A 21,751-nucleotide genomic window follows, 5' to 3' on the forward strand; every position below is an offset into this window, starting at 1 on the left:
TAAAATGAGTCAGGAGCAGTCAAATAATTTGACCTTCATATAGCCCATTCGGCAACTGTAAAATAGAATTCGTTGGCAGTTATTTTTTGTCATTGTGCTTTGGGTGCCTTAAGGTCCGCTGTACATATCGTCGGTTTGTGCACATTGAAAAGAGGAGAGGCGAGAATGTGCCTTGAGACACTGACGTCATCGGCGTGGCCGGTAGGAGCGGGTTGACCCGCGGGAGTCACCGCCAAACCCCTTTTGCCGAGTTGAGGGTCCAATTGGCCGAGAGATAAGGAACACGGAGGCGAGCGCGCGAGAAATCTCGTCCGAGTGTGTAGCTGACAGTTGTGAACTTGGGGTCGCAGCAGACGCCAGGTAATTTGTCCCCGAAGCAAGCTGGCCCGGCATAACAACTAGATATTCTACCCACTTTCCTTGCCGTATATAGCATATGTAAATATTGTAAATATATTCATTTTACCAAGAGCTTGGTCATTTTTGGCGGCTACGAACATCTGCCGTCTGGGGTGGGCGGCTACAGGCGGGAGCAACCTGTGGATGTTTACTGATGCTCACGGGCTTCGTGGCATTACTCGTTTCGGCACACTTGCGTTTCTAACTAACGAATGAAGTCTATTTCCCGAAGAACTTAAAAAATAACCCGCCGTGGTGGCGCAGTGGCCACGATGCTGCCTTGCTAAACCCGAGGGCGCGGGATCAAGTTCCGGCCGGATTTCAGTGGTTGCGAAATGCAAGAACGCCCGTGTACCATGAATAGGGTGCACGTCAGTGAACCCTGGGCGGTGCAAATTAATCCGGAGTTCGCCAATGTGGTGTGCCTGATTATCAGATCGAGGTTTTGGCACGCAAAACACCAGTACCTAATATTAAATTTACCATAAAAAATAAGCGTCACGCTAACCAATGTTGGCGAACTTTTCAGACGGATACTGCATGTTCAAAAACGCGTAAGAAATGAACGAAAAAAAAATGTGGTGGCACGAGCGACATTCAAGGGGGTGAAGAGAGGAGTGCACAAGTGCTCGCAAGGGAGAACAGAAGGGAGAAAGTTTATGCTTTTGGCCAGTTTGTGCGGCTTTTTGAGAGAAAGCAGCAGAATATAACTTACTGAGTACCCGTCCCTTGCAACATCGTTATTAATGAAACGAAGCTGCGAAGGAGGCGCAGTATACACAGAAAAAGAGCAAAAGAAACATAGCCGACTAGACTGAAACGCCTAACACTATATAACTCGCTACATAATTGATTTTCAGTAGTAATTTGTGCGAAATTAAACTACGCTAGCCAACCGTAAGAGATAAAAAGCAGGTAGCCCTAAGTATTACTTCATCGATTTGAATGGATGCAATTGACCGAGAGAAAGAAAGGAACGCGTTGGCAACATCCATCGATAAGGACACAACGCCCACCTATACTCATCATGAATGAATGATGCAAACAGAGATATGGAATACAGGAAGAAGGGAAAGAAAGAAAAAAAAATCAAGATGACGGGCCACTAATCCTAAAACAATGAGAATGAATTGAGTACGGCAATAGCAACAGAATCAATCAATGAGGTCACAGTAGTTATTTAAGAAATTGTAAAAAATAGTGAATTATTGTCCGAAAACTTCTCAATTGCAAACGATTCGGCAGAGACACTTGAGAATGATTACGTGGGGAAATTTGAAAGCATTACACCGTTTGTGGACCTCGGAACGTCATAAAAGCGGTCCTTGCATGCACGAACGCGCTCATGAACGCAAGCACTAGGCACGCCTTTAGTCATCCAGAATCGTGGAGCCGGGCTTCACCTTCATCGTTCAATCGTGCGCACCAAATAGTAATCCCAAAAGGCAAAGATAGAAATGTATTACGTAAGGTAACGGGATACAGGCCAATTACGTTGACAAATGTTGACTACAAGGTGTTCATTAACGTTCTTGCAGCGAGGCTAACTATACGGAAGTTAGTTGGGCCACATTAGACATGCGGCATCAGGGTTAGGAAAATATTTACAAATATTCATACAGCTGGAAGCATTTTAGAACATTGCGATAGCGCTCTCCTCAAGGTAGCGATACTGCAAATAGATCTAGCTAAGGCTTTTTACATGGTACCGCATAGTGTTCTCCTTTTTTTTAATTAGTTATGTACGACTTGGTTCCGTCATGTGTAAATGCATCAAAATGGCATATCAAAGCTCGTGTACCAATTTAATTGTTAATGGTGAACTTTCACAACGCATACAAGTACTCTATTCCGTTCGACAGGGTTGTCCGTTAAGTCCTTTACTTTTTGCTTTATTTTTCGGATCTGCTCTGTAGAAAATAGCTAATAGTACAGAAATCAGTGTGTTCAAGATACAATCCTATGAATTACGTGTGCTAGCTTATGCCGATTACGTTGCCCTATTTGCTGCAGATAGGGAGAGTGTTAGCTCATTATTAAGAATTACTGAAAGTTTTTGCGAGAAAAGCGGCAGTGAAATCAATAAACAAAAGAGCATTGATCTCTGGCATGGCCATTGGAATGCCACGTCCGTTGTTTTTGAAAATATCCGGTGGTTCACGACACCTAGTACTTATCTGGGGGTAGCTTTGGATGGATATCGTGAGAACGAGTCACTCTAGCTGGAAAAAACGGATGAAATGCGTGCGATGTCCGAAGCATGGGGTGGCCGTGAATTGTCGATTTTTGCACGTGCCACTATTTGTAACGTTTTTCTCGCCGCGAAAGTTATGTATCTTCTGTAGGCACTGTATTGTCCACGTAAGCACGTTCAAAAATTTCACCAAATCTTCGCCACGTATGTCTGGTGTTCTACGTGGGAGCGGACATCACGGACAAATTTGTTTCGTCGAGTAAAGAAAGGTGGTCTGTCGGTGTGCCACTTGTTTCTTCAGCAAGTTGTATCACGTCTCATATTAATAAGGGACGAAAGAGACCCGTTTCTGTGTTGTTGTTTTTTCAAACTATGTTAACAGTTTCTATGCCTGCTTTTTTTTTTCTTCCGCCATTGGCCCTCATTACACAATTTCAAGGTTCTTGCGTGAAGTTGTAACGTCCTATCGTTTCCTTAGGGCAAGACTTTCCCTTGAGTATCTCTCCAATGTAAAAAGAAATCGTCTAATGAAGGATATCATAGAGAATGTGTTCTGTGTTCCACTGTATCGGTTATTGTTCAAGAAGGGCCTGGGCAAGACGTACTTAAAAGAGTTAAAATATGTGGATACCGGCAAACGTTAAAACATTTTTCTTTAAGCTTCACACGGGAACCTAGCCTGTTAAAACTTGGTTAGAGGAAAGAGGGATTTATGTGCCATGGGGAAGCAGATGCTTTCTGTGCAAAAAAGCTGAAACGATCGAACATGTCTTCATTTATTGTAATAATGCCATATTCTTTTGGGATATATTACAGAGAACTTTAAAGATAGACCTACGCCTAAATCCACATGGCATTCGTTTTTTACCACCTGAACGTGATTTTCAACAGATGGATGTTATCTTTTTACTTGGGCTGCACGCAGTCTGGCGTAGTCTGCTGGCATATAGACATTGTGATGGTAAATGCCTATCTGTGTATGAATATTTTGTGGAAATGGTTGTGAAGGTACATGGCGTGTGCAAAGCGAATGACTGGCGAATCTGTGGTGTCAATGCTTGATACTTTAACCCATATAAAACGAGTGTGATCTATGATCACAAACTGTTCTGATGCCTGTAACCAAGCTGAAAATAAAGAGAAAAAGAAAGCCGCCCTGGCGTCGGGGAAGCGTGCTCGTCTCGCACCCCGGAGTCCCGTGCTCGGTTCTCACCCCGACCGAATGCACCGAAGCTTGTTTTCAAAGCCGTTTATTTACCTTGTCTAAAAGGACCTACCCTAGAAATATTAAGTCAATCTTCCATCATTTATTGATGTGTTTTCAAGGCGAAAGCCTTAGATGTTTCAAGGTCGCGTTGTGGGGTACAGCAAATATCACGTGACCCAAGAAAGGCCAGAAGCGAACGAAAGCATGTACAACTGTGTATGATATAAATTATGATTAGCAAAGTTAATTAAGTAGTGATTGTAATCAGGGGGGCTAGGGTGGACAAAGGTGTGTTAAGGAGGAATAGGGAGAATTACAGAAGGCTTTACAAAGCTTTCGCGTCTCTTAGGCGATAGCTAAGGACACCTGGGAGCTTTTACTCTGTGCCGTCCGCGATTTTTGGTACCGTCTTTCGGTAATGCCCACGCCGACGGATTTCCGCATAATGGGGCCTGTAATCTTTTCACATGAAAAATGTTCTACAAAGAGGAAACCAAGTAAGCTGTCTTTTGCTAAAATAACGAGGGTGCGAGGAGCCTGGCAGAGTAGCGACGCACAACCACTGGGGCACAGACGCTAAGTAGAAGATACCAGAAATGACACAGAGCAGGCGATAGAGTAAGATAGACGGAGGTATGGACTCGCATAGCAATGCCGACTGACTAGTGTCCTGACAATTCAAACATGGTGTAGCAACGAATAGGTGTTGTTGAAGTCCAGTACTACACTTAGCAACAACTGCGCAGCACAACGGCCGCTGGGAACCTCTCCCACAGATTCACAAAACGAATTAGCGAGTCTTCATTTCCAACATCGTTTTCTATGTTATGTTCCTTGTGTCAGTGTTTCACTGTGCATTTTGCAGACTACCGTTGAGCTGCTCCGGGCCCTGGTGACAATGTCAGGCGTCTGCTTTCCTTTGGCCATTCTCAGTATCGTGGCGCGTGCAGTGGCCGTAGCGTTGTTCCTCTGCTGGATCAAGATGTGGACCGACGCGGCCGGAACGCTGGACAACGGAGGCTACTCTGACGCCACTTGGGTCACGGTTCTGGGTGCTCTGTGCGTCTGCGACTGTAAGCGCACATCTTTGCTGCCAGTCAGTAACGCATTCCCCAATATGGTCAGACAGAAAACTACCCTCTAAAGTGAACGTGTGACCTTGACACTGCAGCACAGGGCAGAAAAGAAAAAGATAATAGAGCTACAATGCGCGTGATGAAATCTATATGAAGCGAACTTATTGGAAGGTCAGGCATGCCTATCTGTGATTCCTGCAGCTGCCAAGAGACGAACGAACACGTGTTGTGCTTTTGTGATCGTTATGGCGCCGAACGCGACGCTCTATACGGACTATGTCAAACCGATTAGTCAATAGATGATTTTCAGAGACAAATGTTTTTTGGAGTATGGCCCCGCGCGTCGCCGGCTTACAAAGCGGCGCGGGCATTCCTACGGTTCATGAAATCAGCTGGCCTCACTGACCGATTGTAGGTGTACTGTTATGGACAACCGAACTCCTTCACATGATAGCACTCTCCTCCCTCTCTTCTTACTTTCTTTTCATTCCTTATACCCCTTCTACTCGCGCACGATAGCACTCCAGACGAGCGTCTGGTGTGCTATCTTCCTACGAGGGCGAATCAGAAAGTTTTCGCCGCAATGTTTTTTTAGCCAAATTACAGCGAAGTCGTTCCAAAAGGACTTCCTCATGGGCAAGTTGGTGTTTAGATTTCCTTGGAAATACGGCGAGGTCAGCATATGCGATAACATGAAGTCGGCGTATCCATTCCCAGTGGTGGGCCTTCCTTGGACCGGCCCGGCCCTTATCTGCCGGTAGCTCCGCGGCACGACGCTGCTGTCAGTTGTTGAGGATGGCGGTTTTGCTCTACACGTATCCACGGCGTATCCAAAGGAAGTGTGATTCGTTTTCTATGGAGCAAGGGACGAACGCCCATCAAAATCCATAGGGAAATATGCAGCCCACGTATGTGTAAAGGTGTCTCGCTTTGAAAAGTGTGAGGCGTTGGTGTTGTGAGTTCGCAAAAGGTCGTGAAGACTTGCATGCAAATGAGCGTTCGGGGAGGCCGGGTGCGTCGCCGACTGACGACACAGGGGATCTCAAATTTACTGCTGCGATGGTACGTATGTTTGAACCAGTGTAGGGACTATGTGGAAAAATATTGTAAGGTACGTAGAATAGGACCTATGTTTCTAATTGCCTGTATGTAACTTATTTTGGTTAATAAGAGATAGGGGCAAGGACTTTCTGATTCGCCCTCGTACTTTTCCTCCTCCATTGTGAAGCGAAGCTTTCTATAAATAGTCAATTAAGCGTTATAAAACGAAATGTTATGCGTATAGCTGTCCTTATTTTCGTCCAAATGCAACGTGTAATCTCACGTAATGCTTATGTTTATGTAGCACATTCTTATGAAGCTATGCCGCAACCGTCTAGTCGGGAAATAACTTTTGAACTACATTGTTCAGAATTGTTTTTGATTATTATTTATAGATACTGCGATCTGAAATCTGATCAGAGCAGGGTGGGTATACATGGAAATATGCAAGGGACATGTAAACACATACAAAATTCATCAGATATGCAGGCATTTGCAAACATTGGTGAATGAAACCTTTATTTGAAGCAGTGACTTGTCAGTCGAGGTGGGAGGGTCCCTTATTCCAGGAACCCTCTGGCTCGGATCGCCCTCCGGGCCCGGGCGACGAGTTCGCGCTGGTCGACCAGGTCAGGCTTGGAGATCGCAGCCTCCCACGTTTCAGCGAGGAGGTTTGGGTCTGCGTCTGCTGGGGCTACTAGTTGTGCCGCTGTGATGGTTTCTCGGGTTTTCTTGCATTGCAGTAGGAGGTGCGCCAGGCTGTCTGGCACGTTGCAGTGTGGACAGGTGTAGCTGTATAGCGTCGGGTAGAAATGATGCGGTAAGCTTCCATGGGTAAAGGTATTGCTCTGGAGTCGCCTGTAGTCGGTGCCTTCGTTTCTCGTTAGTTTTGGATGTGGTGGAGGGTATACCCTGCGTCCAAGACGATAGTGCTGCAGTAGTGCTTGATAAGTTAGCGGTATTGTTTCCGTTTCCTCCGCTGATTTGGGTGGGTACATGCCTAGAATCTCGTGCGGGGAGGCCCGGTTGACGCTTGCGTGGGCCGCGGTGTGTGCCGCTTCATTCCCCTCGAGTCCCTCGTGTCCCGGAACCCATATGTTGCAGGTGTAGGGGGGAGGAGTGTCGCCACGTTTCAGTATGTTGATCGCTTTTATAGAGATCCTGCCCTTCATGTAGTTACGTGCCGCTGTTTGAGAGTCGGTGAAGACCACTATGGCATGCTCGCTTGTATGGGTGGCGAGTGCTATAGCGGCCTCCTCAGCTGTGTCGGCGCGTTTGGCGAGAATGGTCGCCAACGCCAGTGTCGTACCCTTGTGGTCTGTGACGCTGATGGCGAAGGCATTTCGGCCCGGATACTTGGCTGCGTCCACGTAGCGCACTTGCGGGTCGTTACAGTGCTTGCGTCTGATGGCGTTTACCCTGGCGCGCCGTCTGCCTCGATGGTGTTCTGGATGCATGTTTCGAGGTATCTCAAGAACTTGTAGACATTCTCGGAGCTTCGACGTGATCTTTTCCTTACGTTCGCCATCGTGTTCTGGGTTGGTTACGTATCCTGTGCGTCGGAGAACTGTTCGGCCTGTGGTTGTGAGCTTGAGTCTCTACATCTGGTTGATGAGGTGCGCTTCCGCGCGTTCTTCCCAGGAGTTGTGAACTCCCATGCGAAACAATCGGTCAGTGGAGGCGGTTGTCGGCAGTCCTAGGGCGAGCTTCGTGGCCTTTCGTATTAGGAGGTTTAGCTTTTGTTTCTCGGCTGTCTTCAGGTTGAGGTAAGGAGTTCCGTATTTAATGCGGCTGTAAAGGAGGGCTTGTACCATTTGCAAGGTGTCGTGCTCTATGAGGCCATTGCGGCGATTGGCCACCCGTTGTATCAGATGAGTAAGCTGTGCCACGGTGTTGTGTAGCCTAGGGAGTGTGGCGGAGCCGGACCCGTCCTTGTGTATATGGACTCTTAGAATTCAAAGTGAGTCGACCTTCGGTATCGGGACTCCCTGAAGAAGGACTTGTGGGCAGTGGCGTAGCAACAGGGAGTGCCGGGGGGCTGTGGGCCCCGGGTGCAAGGGGCCATTGGGGGGGATTGGGGGAGGGGGTGTCATATACGTCTGAAGACACCCCTCTTTCCGCCGGCTACACCCAGGGGGGGGAGGTGACAGAAGACCTATGGGCCCCGGGTGCCAGACGACCTAGCTACGCCACTGCTTGTGGGTCCGGTGCGTCGTGGCTTGGGGGCCGGCCCCGGGTGCGTGCCCCGAGTACTAACAGCTCGGATTTATCCGGGGCACAGTGGAGGCCGCAGGTGTTGAGGTACCGTTCGATGATGTTGACCGCCTCCTGAAGACGGGCCTCCTGTTCGCCCGTGCTCGCGCCTCTCGTCCAGTGTGATATCATCTGCATATAGAGCATGGAATATCCCTGGGACGGTGTCTAGGAGGCGGGGAAGTTTGAGGAGGGCCACGTTGAAGAGGAGTGGCGAGACTACCGAACCTTGTGGCGTACCCCTGTTAGGTAGGTGAAATGTCTTGCTCCGGAGGTTGGCAATCCCCACCGTGGCCATACGGTTGGTGAGGAAAGCGCTCATGTTTTGGCACCGCAGCCGATATCTTCTAGGTTACGGAGAATGGCTTCATGGCTCACGTTATCAAAGGCGCCCTTTACGTCTAGAGCTAGAATGTAAGACTTGTTGTGTTTGCTCAAATGGTCAAGAATATGTTCCTTTAGCTGGAAGAGGACGTCCTGCGTGGATAGCATCTGGCGGAAGCCGAACATGGTGTGCGGATAGCGATCGTTTTCCTCGAGATGTGTGGTGAGCCGCTCGTTGACCATGTGTTCAAGCAGTTTCCCGGCGCAGGATGTAAGTGAGATGGGGCGGAGATTTGCGATGGAGATGGGTTTGTTTGGGTTGGATACCATGGTTACCTCCGAGTGTTTCCAGGCTGTTGGTAGCTCGCTCTTTATCCATCAGTCGTTATAGTACCGAAGGAGAGCCGTCAGCGCCCGAGGGGGTAGCTGTCGAGGGTGCTTGTTGGTGACTCTGTCCTTGCCCGGGATCGTATTGCGTGTTAGCCTAAAGAGGGCCGCCTGTAACTCTGCCTGTGTGAAAGGCCGATCTAGCTCTTCGTTCGGCGCTCCTTGGTACTCCCTAGGGGTGGAAAGCTTGGTGGCAGTGGTTTGTGGGTTAGCTGAGCCGTGTAGCTCCGTCTGAAGTTCTTGGAGTAGCTGATCCTCTGTGCCGCCATAGTTGTGGATTAGTCGGTGAATTGTATGTCTTTGTTGGGTTTTGGTGTGGATGTCGTCGACCAGGGCTCGAAGTATATGCCAAGTCTTCTTTGTGCTGAGGGTCCCTTGAAGTTGGTCGCAGAAGGATCGCCAATTCTGACTCGCTAGCTGTTCAGCGTACTCCTGTGCCTGCATGCTCAATAGGGCAATCCGGCGCTGGAGCTTGCGGTTGAGCTTTTGGCGTCGCCATCGTTTGAGGAGCGATCGCCGAGCCTCCCATAAGTGCAGTAGGTGATTATCGACCGCCCGATTGTCCTCGTCTAGTTGAACCGTCCTGGTGTGGCCGTCAGCCGCCCCTACGATACCGTTCAGCCAAGCTTCAATGTCTTTGATGTCCGAATCAATGTCAAGCTCATTCCTATACGCGTTCCAGTCAGTGAGTCGTGCCTTTCCTGTCTTGGGCGCGTGATGAGATTGTTCAACCTCGATTTGAATTATGTGGTGATCACTCCCTAGCGTGTCCGGGAGTCGGGTCCACGTGGCCTTTCGCACGTCTCGATTGAACGTGAGATCAGGATTGGTGTCCCTCGACACCATGTTGCCCACTCGGGTGGGTTGGAACAGGTCATTGCATAACGTAAGACCGTGCTGCTGTGCGGCGTCGTGAACCCGTGCTCCTTTCTTGGTGGTATTGGGGTAGCCCCAGGCCGCGTGTGGGGCGTTAAGGTCTCCTACCACAACAAGCCGGTTATCGTTAACGTTCTTGCAAAGGTCCCGGACGAAGTGGTCATAGTGGAGTAGCTGCTCCCGCGGCGGGCTGTAAAGATTGACCAGGTATAGGCTCCGTTGATTCTTGCGAGTCGGCAACACCTCCACTATGCTGTGTTCAATTTCAGTGTCTTCAATTTCGTGAGGCTGTACGGTTAGTGTCTTGTTGACAAGAATTGCGGTGCGGGCAGTGTGTGTCATAGTGTTGTAGCCGGGGAGCTTTATTTTTTTTTTTGTGTTGGTTTCCTGTAGCGCGATTATGTCCGGATTGTTTGCTTTGAGATATTCTTGCAGGTTGGCCGAGCGGGGTCTATAGAATCTGCAATTGCAGTGCCAAATGCGGAGGGTGGGAAGCGGCTCGGTATGTCTACATTTGGGAGCCGCCATGTTGGTGGTTGTCCTCCACCTGGAGTAGGTGCTTTGGTGTTGTCGAGCTAGAATCCCCCGCGGATTCCCCTCGCGCTGTCTTTCGTCCGTTGCGTTTGGTTCCTAACTGCTCCGCCAGATGTTCATGAGTCACGAAATTCTTGTAAGCATATGTCATGAAGTTGTGTTGTTGTGCCATGAAGCCATCCAGTTTGGCGTCGAGTGTGGTGACCGTACGGGTTAGTGGCTCTACCTTTTCAATGATTTTAGTTACCACGATCTGTATGGTTCTGCCTGCTGATGCGAGAAGTTTTGTAGTGAGGGTTTCCTCGAAGACTTGAAGGCGTCGTTCAACAAGGTCAAGAATCTTCGCTTCATGTGTTGCAGCCGTTCGTCTACCCACTTCATTATTCTAGCTTCTTCCTGTTTTGGTATGCTTTCTTCTACTCTCTTCGCTACTTTTTCCTCGAGTTCTGGCGTGTTGCACTCGGCTACCGGTTGTTGTTGTATCGTCCTCTGTAGATCCTGTACTTTATGTTCGAGAGTCCGCATCGTCGCTGTCTCACCCGAACTGCTCGGGTTGCGTGAGGAATTCGAGGCGCTGCTTCCGTTCGCCGCGGCGACGTAAGTAATTCGCCTAACGAAGCGAGACCATGACCGACAGCGGGATGTAGAGCCCGATCTTAGGATAGAGCGACAGCGTCTCCGGCCAGGTCTTTGTCGAGGCGAGGGCCCCCGTGAGCTGTCCGAGGTGGTAACCAGTGCGGGGAAGTCTTCGTGCTCGAGCTCCAGTGATTCTCTCGGGCGCGAGCGTTGTCAAGCTGCTGTCTTCTTACTTGGTAGGGAGGCGGGTTGTTACGGAGCTTCTTCTTACATTCCTTGCCTGCCGTTTCGTGGTCTCCGCCGCAAATCTTGCACTTCGGGTGACAATCGTGTTCTTCAGTCGTCAGTAGGGAAGGGTCGCATCCTCAGAATGCGTTGACGCTGCGGCAGAGCTTGTACTTGAGTTTCGGGGTCTGGTTTCAGGACTTCTATGGCTCTTTCCTCGGCAGATGTATTGTCTTTATTTGCTGATGTGCCTTTACGACAAACTTGTAGCCACTCGATGTGGGCTTTACCCGTCGTTTTGCCGCTGTTCGCGTCGTATGTCCACTGTGGCATGATGTCGTAGTTAGCCCCGGTCACCCCCATTCGCACCGTTGTCGGCTCCTGTAAAGCGTTCGCCATCTGTTTCCAGAAAAGCGGGCGCGCTTCGCCTCAGATGCTGGTTCTGCGTGATTCACTCCTACTGCGAGAGCGCCGTGCTCGTGCACCGCGGGCCTGCAGGCGCGAGCCGCTGGTCTCCCGCTCGTGCCACGGGTGCCCCGGCGTTAGGGTTATCTTGGAGCGCACGGTCACAGAATGTTCAGGGTTCGATCGTTCGAGTAAAGGTCTACTCACTGCGTCGTGGCTGGTGTCAAACGATGCCTTGCAACTTCAGGAATCCGAGGTTACCAAATTCGCTGTGTTTCCAAGCAATGTTCCACACAAAATAGCGAGAAAAGCAGGAGCCCATGTGAGGTACGACTGTTCTCCTCGGCCCCCTGGCGGTCTTTTTTCAAACGTTGGTGAAGAATACATGAAAAAACATACAAACAACGCACACAAATTCATAACATTTGCAAGCATTTTTCAAACATTGATAAGGATCTGGATAACAATCTCAGCATGGAGATTATTCCAGTCTGTTATTATCCTAGGAAGAAAAGAATATTTGAAACAGTTACTCTGTGCATTCAAGGGGGTCATTGATAAAGCGTGCCTACGTATCGTGTTGTAACGTGATCAGTAAGTAAAGAACTCGGAAGTGTTAACCTTATAATGGCCGTTTACGAGTTGGAAGAGCAATCGGCAGATACGGTTGCGCACAGTCACCGGGGGTAATCCGCTGCGTCTTACGAGCTCACCAACAGACGCAGGGCCGTATGAATTGAAAACAAACCTAGCTGCATTATGCTGTACACGTTCCAGTTTTTCATATTGGTTAAAGTGAATGGGCCCCAAATAATTACGGCATATTCCAACAACGGACGAATGTAGGAGTTGTACGCCAATAAACGAACACTAGATGCAGATGATTTCAGTGAGCGCCTCAGGAAAAACAGATTACGCAAAGAATTTGCAATAACAGTATCTATGTGCTTCGTCCAGGAAAGCTCATTGGGTATCCAAAGGCCCAAATATTTGTACTCTGTTACCTCTAATAGGGATACATTGTCAACACTATATGCAAATCGAAGAGGTTTTGTTTTTTTTGGTATGTGTGATTCTCACAAAAACACTTATTTCAAAATTAATAGACATTCGCCATTGTTCGCACCAAGCAATGACCTTTCCCAGGTCATTATTTAGACGCCCCTGATCATCAACAGAAGATATCTTTTCATACAAAATACAGTCATCTTCATAAAGTTTCACGAAAACTGAAACTTCTGCGACTATGTCATTAATAAATAATGTAAATAAAAGTGCTCCCAAAACGGATCCCTGGGGGACTCCAGACGCAACCTCCGCATTGTTAGAAGTATTGTTTAAGGTGACGAATTGGTGTCTGTTAGTAAGGTAGGCTCTGATCCAAGGAAGTATCTGTTCATTTTTTATATAATACCCCAATTTATGGATTAAATAGCAATGTGACACCTTGTCAAACGTTTGCGAAAATCGATGAACACAATATCTGTTTGCTCCCTTGATTAATCGCCCGTGAGAGATCGTGCACAGTCTCAACTAATTGAGTACATGTAGAAAACCTATGTCTGGAACCATGTTGGACATCTGTAAGTACCTTGTGCTCTTCTAAGAAACCTAATGTATGTTTATGAATTATATGCTCTAAAAGTTTGCATGATGTATAAGTAAGAGATACTGGTCGGTAATTGTCTAAGTGTGTTTCTATCAGAATCTATACAAACAGGAGTATATGCGAATTCAGACCGTGACACGTCAACGAAATTATGTCGCGAGGTCGAAGGCGATGTTTGTTGGCTAAAAAACAAGGAAGCGGGGTATGTGGGAGAGAGAAGCACATCACGGAAGACAGTGGTCAGGTTGACTACTGTTCGTTCGTTTCATTCCTGCGTGTTGGACGTAGTAGAAACTGGAGTAAGTACGCGCAAGTGCTTTTTCAATTACACTATTGATTTGGCAAGGCAGCAGCAGCCACGCTACGGGAGGATTCTCAAATAAAGGTTGACTTTAAGAGAACCCACTGAACTACAATTATTCCACCTGTATTTCGTTTATGTTCCTGCGCTGCTACGTTTACTTCGTTCGCCTTAAGATGGACCAACAAGTCCATATTGGTAGCTTGATGGCCAGTAATTTTCACAATGTATTATATTTTTTCGTAGGGTATTATTTTCTCCATTCGACAAACGGCGCAGGTTTTTGAATAAGCGCATGGCTTGTCGTAAAGTCTTACCTGTGTTGGTAACATATTTCAAAAATTAGCCTGGATATATATTTTTGCGATCAGTATGAATATGGTTTTGTAGTGGCGGTACAAGCTATTCCCGATCACCGAGAATTCGCACGGCAGAGTGCTTCTGAAGTTCACATGCCAAGCTTCTCTGAGCAAGTCACCCAGAGGCAGATGACACCTAAGCTGTGCAGCCACAATTCTACGTGAAAGTGTGCATAAGGCACATTGGAGCAGACCCTTAAGGTAATGTGTCCTGCATGGTGCCTTAAACTAAGTCGCCTAAAAAGTTAAGTCGAGTGTCAAAGGAGACACGTTGCAAAAGAAACGAAGGAAATGAAGACAAATATGCTGATTCGATAGTGAGGACTCTCGCCCCCTGATGGCCACGTTCCCTGCATGGATAACACAGAATGGCAGAAGACGGTTTGTCGTAATTTCGGCTCTTATGAGGAGTGCGTCTTGCCAGCGCCGCATGCCGGCATGCCCAACACCTATTAGACTTAATATATACTGATGGGCTTGTTGGTGAGCCATGACATTGAAGCAGCGCACTAAAATTGACACGTTCATGCATACTGAAAAAGGACATACACAGGCGCTGGCCGTCTGTTGTTTGACTAATTGTTTGTATATCTCGGGCTTGTGAGGCTACAAAGCTGCTTCTCACGTATGTCGTCGGACCGTCGGGACGCAGACGTGCTCCGCAATGGCCCCATTCGGCTTCGGTGTGTGGTTTCGGCAAACTCGATCGTTGGTCCAGTGGCCAAAATTAAACCGCAGCCGCGAACTACGGCTTCTCCATGGCGAAGCTTTCTCCAACTCGCAATGTTCCTGTTGCATCCGCAGTGCTGTTCGGCTCCCTGGCTGGCCTTCTGCTGGCGCTGTCCTTCCGACGACTGTCCTCGCGCCTGCACGGCGCCATGCTCCGGCGCGTGCTGCTCTGTCCGGTTTCCTTCTTCGAGGCGACCCCTCGCGGCAGATTGCTGAACCGCTTCTCCGCCGACCTGAACTATGTCGACTGCCAGTTCTACATGACAACGAAAGAAGTGCTGCAGACTATCACGGTGGTACTTGCGAGGCTGGCCGTTGTGGGGACGCAGGCTCTTACAGCATGCCTCCTGGGAGTAGTCGCCACGGGAGTCTACCTTGTCATCGTGGTGAGTGGGACACAGAAACGCTTTTCTACTCGCGAGTAATTTCATACTGACTGGTTTAAAGAGTATTTCGCTCAAAGATTATGTCGTCTGCAGTAGGTGACATAATCTTGCTCTCTTCAGCATGTTTCCTTGGCGCACGATCCATCGCATCTCATTCTCTCTCTCTCTCTCTTTGTTGCAAGTCGCCAGAAAAGAAAACAATTTTATAACCCAATATTTCACATCGAATTCGGTGGGAACCTTCGGTTATTATCTAGTCAATTATTAGTTATTGAGTGATTAATGCATAGTTAACTAATATTTAACCATATTATGGGATTTTACGTGCTAGAACCGTGATTTGATTACAAGGTACGCAGTAGTGGGGGTCTCTGCATAAATTTTGGCCACCTGTGGTTCTTTAGCGTGCCCCCAATGAACGGTATATGAGTGTTTTTGCATGTGACCCCGTCGGAACACAGCCGCCGCAGCCAAGATCGAACCCGTGACTTCGAGCACAGCAGTGCAGCGCCATAGCCACTGGGGTATACCATGGGGGCTGTTGTCATCATCGTGCTGTTGGCGTCATGCCTGGAAAATAATACCTCTGCTTTGGATGGCACCGAAAGGTTACTATGTGTGGGCCTCGGAAGTACCTCCCGAGGACGGTGCCTTTAGTATCGTCCCTTTTAAATGCTGCTTCCAGTCGTCGAAATGGAGCACCGCTTTAGCTCGAAAAACCACCTCGAAGAGGCCTGCCAGTCCCGGAGTGTTTTTTTTTTTTTCCCGGGCAGTGTTTCCTCTTGCTCTGACTCGTATTCGCAAATTGAAAGCCCCATGTGTGACCAGTTGTGGTAGCTCTCGAGGTCATGGGTTCGATTCCCGGTCGCATTTTGAAGCAGGTGACATGGCAAGAATGCTTGCATAATTATATTAGAGCGGCCGTTCCTGCATTTAGCGTCGGCGTATATCGGCGTCGTGCCTCGGCGTAACCGAGTGAACGAGCACAGCAAAAGATGAAAAGATAGCGATAGCGAAGACAGCAATTGGCAGCCATAGCGAAGACAGCCCGAGGAGGGAAGTGGAGGAGGAGGGTATGGCGAAAGCATGAGGAGAAAAGCGTAGTGCAGCGGAAGACGTTTTCTGCGGCAACGATTGCTAAAAGATGGTGCCATGATAGCTCGCCGTGGTCTGGTCACCGATGACATGCGGCGAGTGCATCCACCGATACCATATATGGAAGCAAAGGGCTGCATGAGCGGAGGTCTGTCTGCATTGGCTGCTGTGAATCGCACCCACGCGTCATCTACGCACTGCCTCTCGGGATCTCCCGGTTAGCGGGGCAGTCGCGTCACACTTCACGCCGTTTGTAATGTGCCGCACGAGACAGATTGTCTGCGGCAGCCAATATATCGCGAAATGAAAACAAATATAGAACTGCCTCAAATTCCGCATTAGCGAGTATCGTAATTGTATCGTAAATGTTTTTAATGTTTTTGTTAAGGAACCCTAGGTGGCCGAAATTATTGCAGAGCCTTCCACAACCGACGGCGTTGTGTATTTCGTAGGCGAAGAGTTTATTTGAGACGTTAAGCCCCGCGAATAAATCAATCAATGAATCGATGTGATACGTATTAGGCTTGCAAAATGGCAAATAATTTGTTTGAGGTGAGTCACGTGCAAGGGAAAGGCTGCCGCATGTCAAGGCTCCTATATGCAGACTATTCGGTGTAAAAAGTCCCACAATATGCTACAGACGCGCTCGGAAGTCGAACGTGCTTTATCCGTGGTTTGCGTGGTGTTCGCGCAGACAGTGACTGTACGGGCTTCCAACGCACTTCGCTCCCTGGAGACAGCCTGCGTGTCTCGCGTCCTGCAGCACCTCACCGAGACCCGAGACTCCATGAGCAGCGTGCGCTGCTACGGTGCCGTGGCGCTGGTCTGCCGGCGCTTCTGCCGGCTCCTCGACGGCGCCTTGAGGTACTTCTGGGCACTGGCGGCGGCCGTGCGCTTCACGCGCATCTCCGGAGGAGTCGCGGGACTCTGCGCCGTCGTCACCACGGTTCTCGTCATGTTCTTCTCGACGGTGCCGCCGTCGCCGAGCGACGTCGGCCTGTCGCTCAGTTCAGCCATGTCGGTGAGCCCGTGCGCGCCGATTCGGCAGCGCTGTCGCACTCTGTGTTGCGCTGCTGCTGAAATGACGCGCCAAAATAATCCAAGAAACAATGCAGATCCAACGCCTTGTGGGAATAAGTTTTATGTGAATCCTTTTGCGAGTAGCAGGCTGTCTAGCTAGCATCGTTTCGGAGTATACGCAAAGTGTTGCCACATGTCGCAACGTGTCCGTGTTAGGCAATTACAATTGCGGTTTGTATAGCGAGCATGCGTACCTCTGTAACGGTCGGGCTATTGCGCTGGGAAACCGTGGTTCGAATTCCACCACCGAACATATGTCTATTTTTGAATAAAGGGTGCCGAAACGAGCCTGGACAGCAAACTTACGCGGATTCTTTCGCAGGCGACAACGAATACTTCGCATTATAACATAATATGTGTTGGTTCATCGCTTTCAAGCATTCCAGAAAACGGTCTTGAGACGATGATTTGGTCAGGGTCTGAACATGCGGTTGATAACGCTACTGAAGTGGCTTTAGCTTTCGGAACGTGCTTGTAGATGATGACCTGATTTCGATAGTCTGAGTACGACAATGACCACACGATATGAATGTTTCTACGATCGTAATAAATACAGACGTCTCTTGACTAGCGATTGTTTGTTGAGTAAGTTCGTCTCTACTTTGTTGTATGTGAAGCAAATGGTGAACTGAAAGACCGCAGCCGTACAGAAACAAACATAGAAACTAACAGTAAATGAATATTAGTGACCTACTTGGTACGCTTGCTTCCTCTTATCTACACTTTTAAACGATACACAGGGTGTTTTCTTTATCTGCACTGACTTTTTAAAATGAGAAAAATATAAAACCATGGTACCGTTATGTTTACCATTCGAGTGCACGGATTGTCACCCTCTAGATACAGAGAAATTTCCGCAATTACGTGCGTAATTAGTGAACTTACGGTAACTAACTTCCCATTTATTAACGATAAGTGGCTACAGCAAATGAGTACTTTGAAGCTCGTCCTCGACGCTACCTATCCCAACGATACCTATCCACCGTCCGTATGTGTGTCCACTTCTACCGACGAAATGCCGTTTCAGGGGCCCAAGGGAATGACGAAGTAAATTTGGCGGCCTGCCGGAATTGAACCGCTAAGCCAACGCCGCAGACAGCAAAAAGATAACGCAAGCTGCTCGTGGGGCCGGACCGGTGGTGACCTCGGAGACTTGACGAAAGGCGGTGGGGGGGGGGGGGGGGGGCGACATACATGACGCAGACGCTCTTTTTCCGACCAGTTTTGGTTTCAAGGAGCCTGCCAAGGAGAACTAATTGTTCGCGTAGCTCCGACGTGAATTCCGCTATTCAAAATTTAATCGTTGAGATAGGCAGTGTCGAGGACGGGCTTCAATGTACTTATTTGCTGTAGTTACCTATTGTTGACAATTAGAAAGTTTAGAAAATGAATTACCGTAACTTTGCTAATTACGCACGTAATTGCGGAAATTGCTATGTATCTTGAGGCTGCCAATCCGCTCACTCGAATGGTAAGCATAACCGTACCGTCATTTATATCTTTATAATTTAAAAAATTTGGTGCAGCTAAGAAGAACACCCTGTATAACGCATACTATTTCCTACTAAAATTACTAAAGGAAATTCTGGCAGTACAATCATGCGAATAGTGAGGGAGGGAGTGGCCGAATACTGCCCCAGGGAGATCAATTCCTGTTCTGGTGAGGGAATGTCTTGTTGAAGCGTAGTGGGTCTTCCTAATTTGGTTGTACCTGGATTAGCATAGCCCCACTCGCTCTCGGCATCTTTGGCCGGTGTCAGGCGTCACTTTAAGCCTGGAAATGTAGTGCACCGCAGGAGGTGAAATTCAAGCTCGCCATCCTCAAATAAAAAAAAAAAAACGCCATTCGAAGCAGAAATGAACAGGTTGCAGAAACTCCTCCTATAACTAGCGATGATGTCAGAAGGGCCTTGCAAGACGTGAAACGGGGAAAAACGGCAGGAGAATATGGAATAACAGTCAATTTAATCAAAGATGGAGGAGACATAATGCTTGAAAAACTGGCGGCTCTCCATACAAAGTGCCTATCGCCTTCAAGGATCCCAGAAAACTGGAAGAATGCAAACACTAATCCACAAGAAGGGAGACGTTTAAGCATTGAAAAATTGTAGGCCCATAAGCTTACTCCCAGCATTATATAAGATATTCACCAAGATTTTTTGCAACAGAATAAGGGCAACACTGGGCTTTAGTGAACCAAGGGAACAGGCTGGCTTCAGGAAGGGATACTCTACAATGGATCACATCCATGTCATTAATCAGGTAATCGAGAGAGAGCAAATGATAAAGGAAAGGTAGGGAGGTTAACCAGGACTGAGCCCGGTTAGCTACCCTACACTGGGGAAAGGGAAAAGGGGACGGAAAGATTAAAAGAAGAAGAGAAAGTCTACTGGGTATATCGTTCGGTCACTCAGTTCGGATCACAAGCGCTGACTCAATCCAGTTGCCTTCAAATATCGCAGCAGAGCTTTTGTGGCCTTTTGTAGCTGCGATATGCGAGGCCATGGTCCAAGAAATCCGCAGAGTACAATAAGCCTCCCTATATGGCTTTCATAGATTACGAAAATGCATTTAAATCAGGAGAGATACCAGCAGTCAAGAGCCATTACATCATTAAGGAGTACAGAGCGCTTACGTAAGTATCTGGGAAAGTATCTACAGAGATTACACAGCTACCTTAATTCTTCACAAGAAAAGTAGGAAGATACCTATAAAGAAAGGGGAAAGACAAGGAGACACAATCTTTCCAATGCTATTCACTGCGTGCTTGGAAGAAGTATTCGTGCTATTAAACTGGGAAGACTTAGCGGTAAGGATCGATGGCGAATATCTCAGCAACCTTCGGTTTGCCGATGACATTGTTCTATTCAGCAACACTGCAGACGAGTTACAACAAATGATTGAGGCCCTAGACACAGAGAGTGTAAGAGTGGGGTTGGAGATTAATATGCAGAAGACAAAGATAATAATGAATAGCCGGTATAAGGCAACAAAATTTCAGGATCGCCAGTCAGCCTCTACAGTCTATGAAGAAGCACGTTTACCTAGGTCAATTAATCACAGGGAATCCTGATCATGAGAAGGAAATTCACCGAAGAATAAAAATGGGTTGGAGCGCATACGGCAGACATTGTCAGCTCCTGACTGGAAGCTTACCATTATCGTTCAAAAGGAAGGTGTTCAATCAGTGCACTTTATCGATGCTTAGATATGGGGCAGAAACTTGGAGACTGACAAAGAAGCTCGAAACAGGTTAAGGCCCTCGCAAAGAGCGATGGAACGAAGAATGTTAGGCACAACGTTAAGAGACAGGAAGTAGAGCGGTTTGGATCAGAGAGCAAACAGGTATAGCCGATATCCAAATTGACATAAAGAGAAAAAATTGGAGCTGGGCAGGTCATGTAATGCGCAGGTTAGAGAACCGTTGGACCATTAGGGTTACAGAGTGGGTACCAAGAGAAGGAAAGCGCAGTCGAGGATGGCAGAAGGCTAGGTGGGGCGATGAAATTAGGAAATTCGCGGGCACTAGTTAGAATCGGTTGGCGCAAGACATGGGTAATTGGAGATCGGAGAGAGAGGCCTTCGTCCTGCAGTGGACCTAAAATAGGCTGATGTTGTTGATGATGATGAACCGTGCGAATGACGTTGAGTACATGAATTTGGCGTATCTTCGTACCTGTGGCTTCAGATGTACCTTTGGCTTATTTACTAGTGCACTGTTCCTGCCTTTATCGACCAAATTTTTTAGAAAATTATGCTTTTCTAAACACTGAACGTAATAAGACTACGCCTAGGCATCATCACAGAGAGTTGTTGTGTTGTGACGCAATATTTTGTCAAATACGATCAATTTGCAAAATCACAAAGCCATTTAAAGTGAGATAGACGAATTTTGTGCAAATACTTGTGCAAACCATCAATCCCATGCTAAACTACCGTGCTTGTTGCTCCCATAGAGAACCACCGCCTACTTTCAGATTGCAATATTAGTAGGGAACTTGATGGCTAAATGCGTACAGGTAGCGTTCAGTGCGCAATTGCAGAAGTGAGCTTTCCAGTTCGAGGATAGCCGAGCAATTGTCTCAACCATTGTTCTCAACCAAAATAGAAAGGGGGCCTTTCTTTTTGGAGTTACTTTTCTGAAATAAAAAGAGGGCCTTCATATTTTCATAGGTTATGTCAATATTTGTACGACAGGCTTCAGTCTGCTGGCATTTGACTGTATTTTAACCAATCTGGTGCAGCAAGAATTGAAAACGAAGCCTCTAGAGTTTAAGGTACAGACACAGTTGTGCTCGCGGGTCGTGACGTATCACATTTAGGATCCGTCCGTAGTCACAAGGGTTGCTTTTTTTAAAAAAAATAGCCAGCACAACTAAATAACGAAATATGTATTTCTAAGTGCGTATTAGTAAACAACACATCTAATGCCGTCTCTTATTTTCCCAATAGATTCCGATGCTACTGTCGGCCATCAATGCCTCGCTTTTCTTCTGTTTTATGGCCACTATCGCTTTCGAGCGCGCCGTCGAGTACACCAGGCTACAACCCGAGGTGAGAAATATTTGCGCACGCATATTTTGCTTGATATAGCACTCGTAGCGAGTCCTCACTTTAAAAGAGCACTGGTCGGTAACACTGCTGACCGCACCGTAGAAAACCACAGGCAGGGTTACCGGCTTCTAAGAAAGGGCT

The 21,751-nt window shown here is 47.8% G+C and overlaps 1 protein-coding gene across 1 annotated transcript in view; it reads left to right on the forward strand.

Moving 5' to 3' along the window:
- Positions 1 to 4,651: 4,651 nt before the first annotated feature.
- Positions 4,652 to 21,751, forward strand: part of LOC126525898 (ATP-binding cassette sub-family C member 3-like) — a 38,120-nt gene continuing 21,020 nt past the window's right edge. The window contains exons 1-4 of the mRNA XM_050173863.3: positions 4,652 to 4,873; positions 14,571 to 14,881; positions 16,671 to 16,997; positions 21,509 to 21,610. Coding sequence (XP_050029820.2) covers positions 4,699 to 4,873; positions 14,571 to 14,881; positions 16,671 to 16,997; positions 21,509 to 21,610 — 915 coding nt within the window. The 5' untranslated portion in view covers positions 4,652 to 4,698. The remainder of the gene's footprint in view (positions 4,874 to 14,570; positions 14,882 to 16,670; positions 16,998 to 21,508; positions 21,611 to 21,751) is intronic.

Source organism: Dermacentor andersoni, chromosome 8 (assembly GCF_023375885.2).
Source record: "Dermacentor andersoni chromosome 8, qqDerAnde1_hic_scaffold, whole genome shotgun sequence".
In the NCBI taxonomy this organism is placed as follows: Eukaryota; Metazoa; Arthropoda; class Arachnida; order Ixodida; family Ixodidae; genus Dermacentor; species Dermacentor andersoni.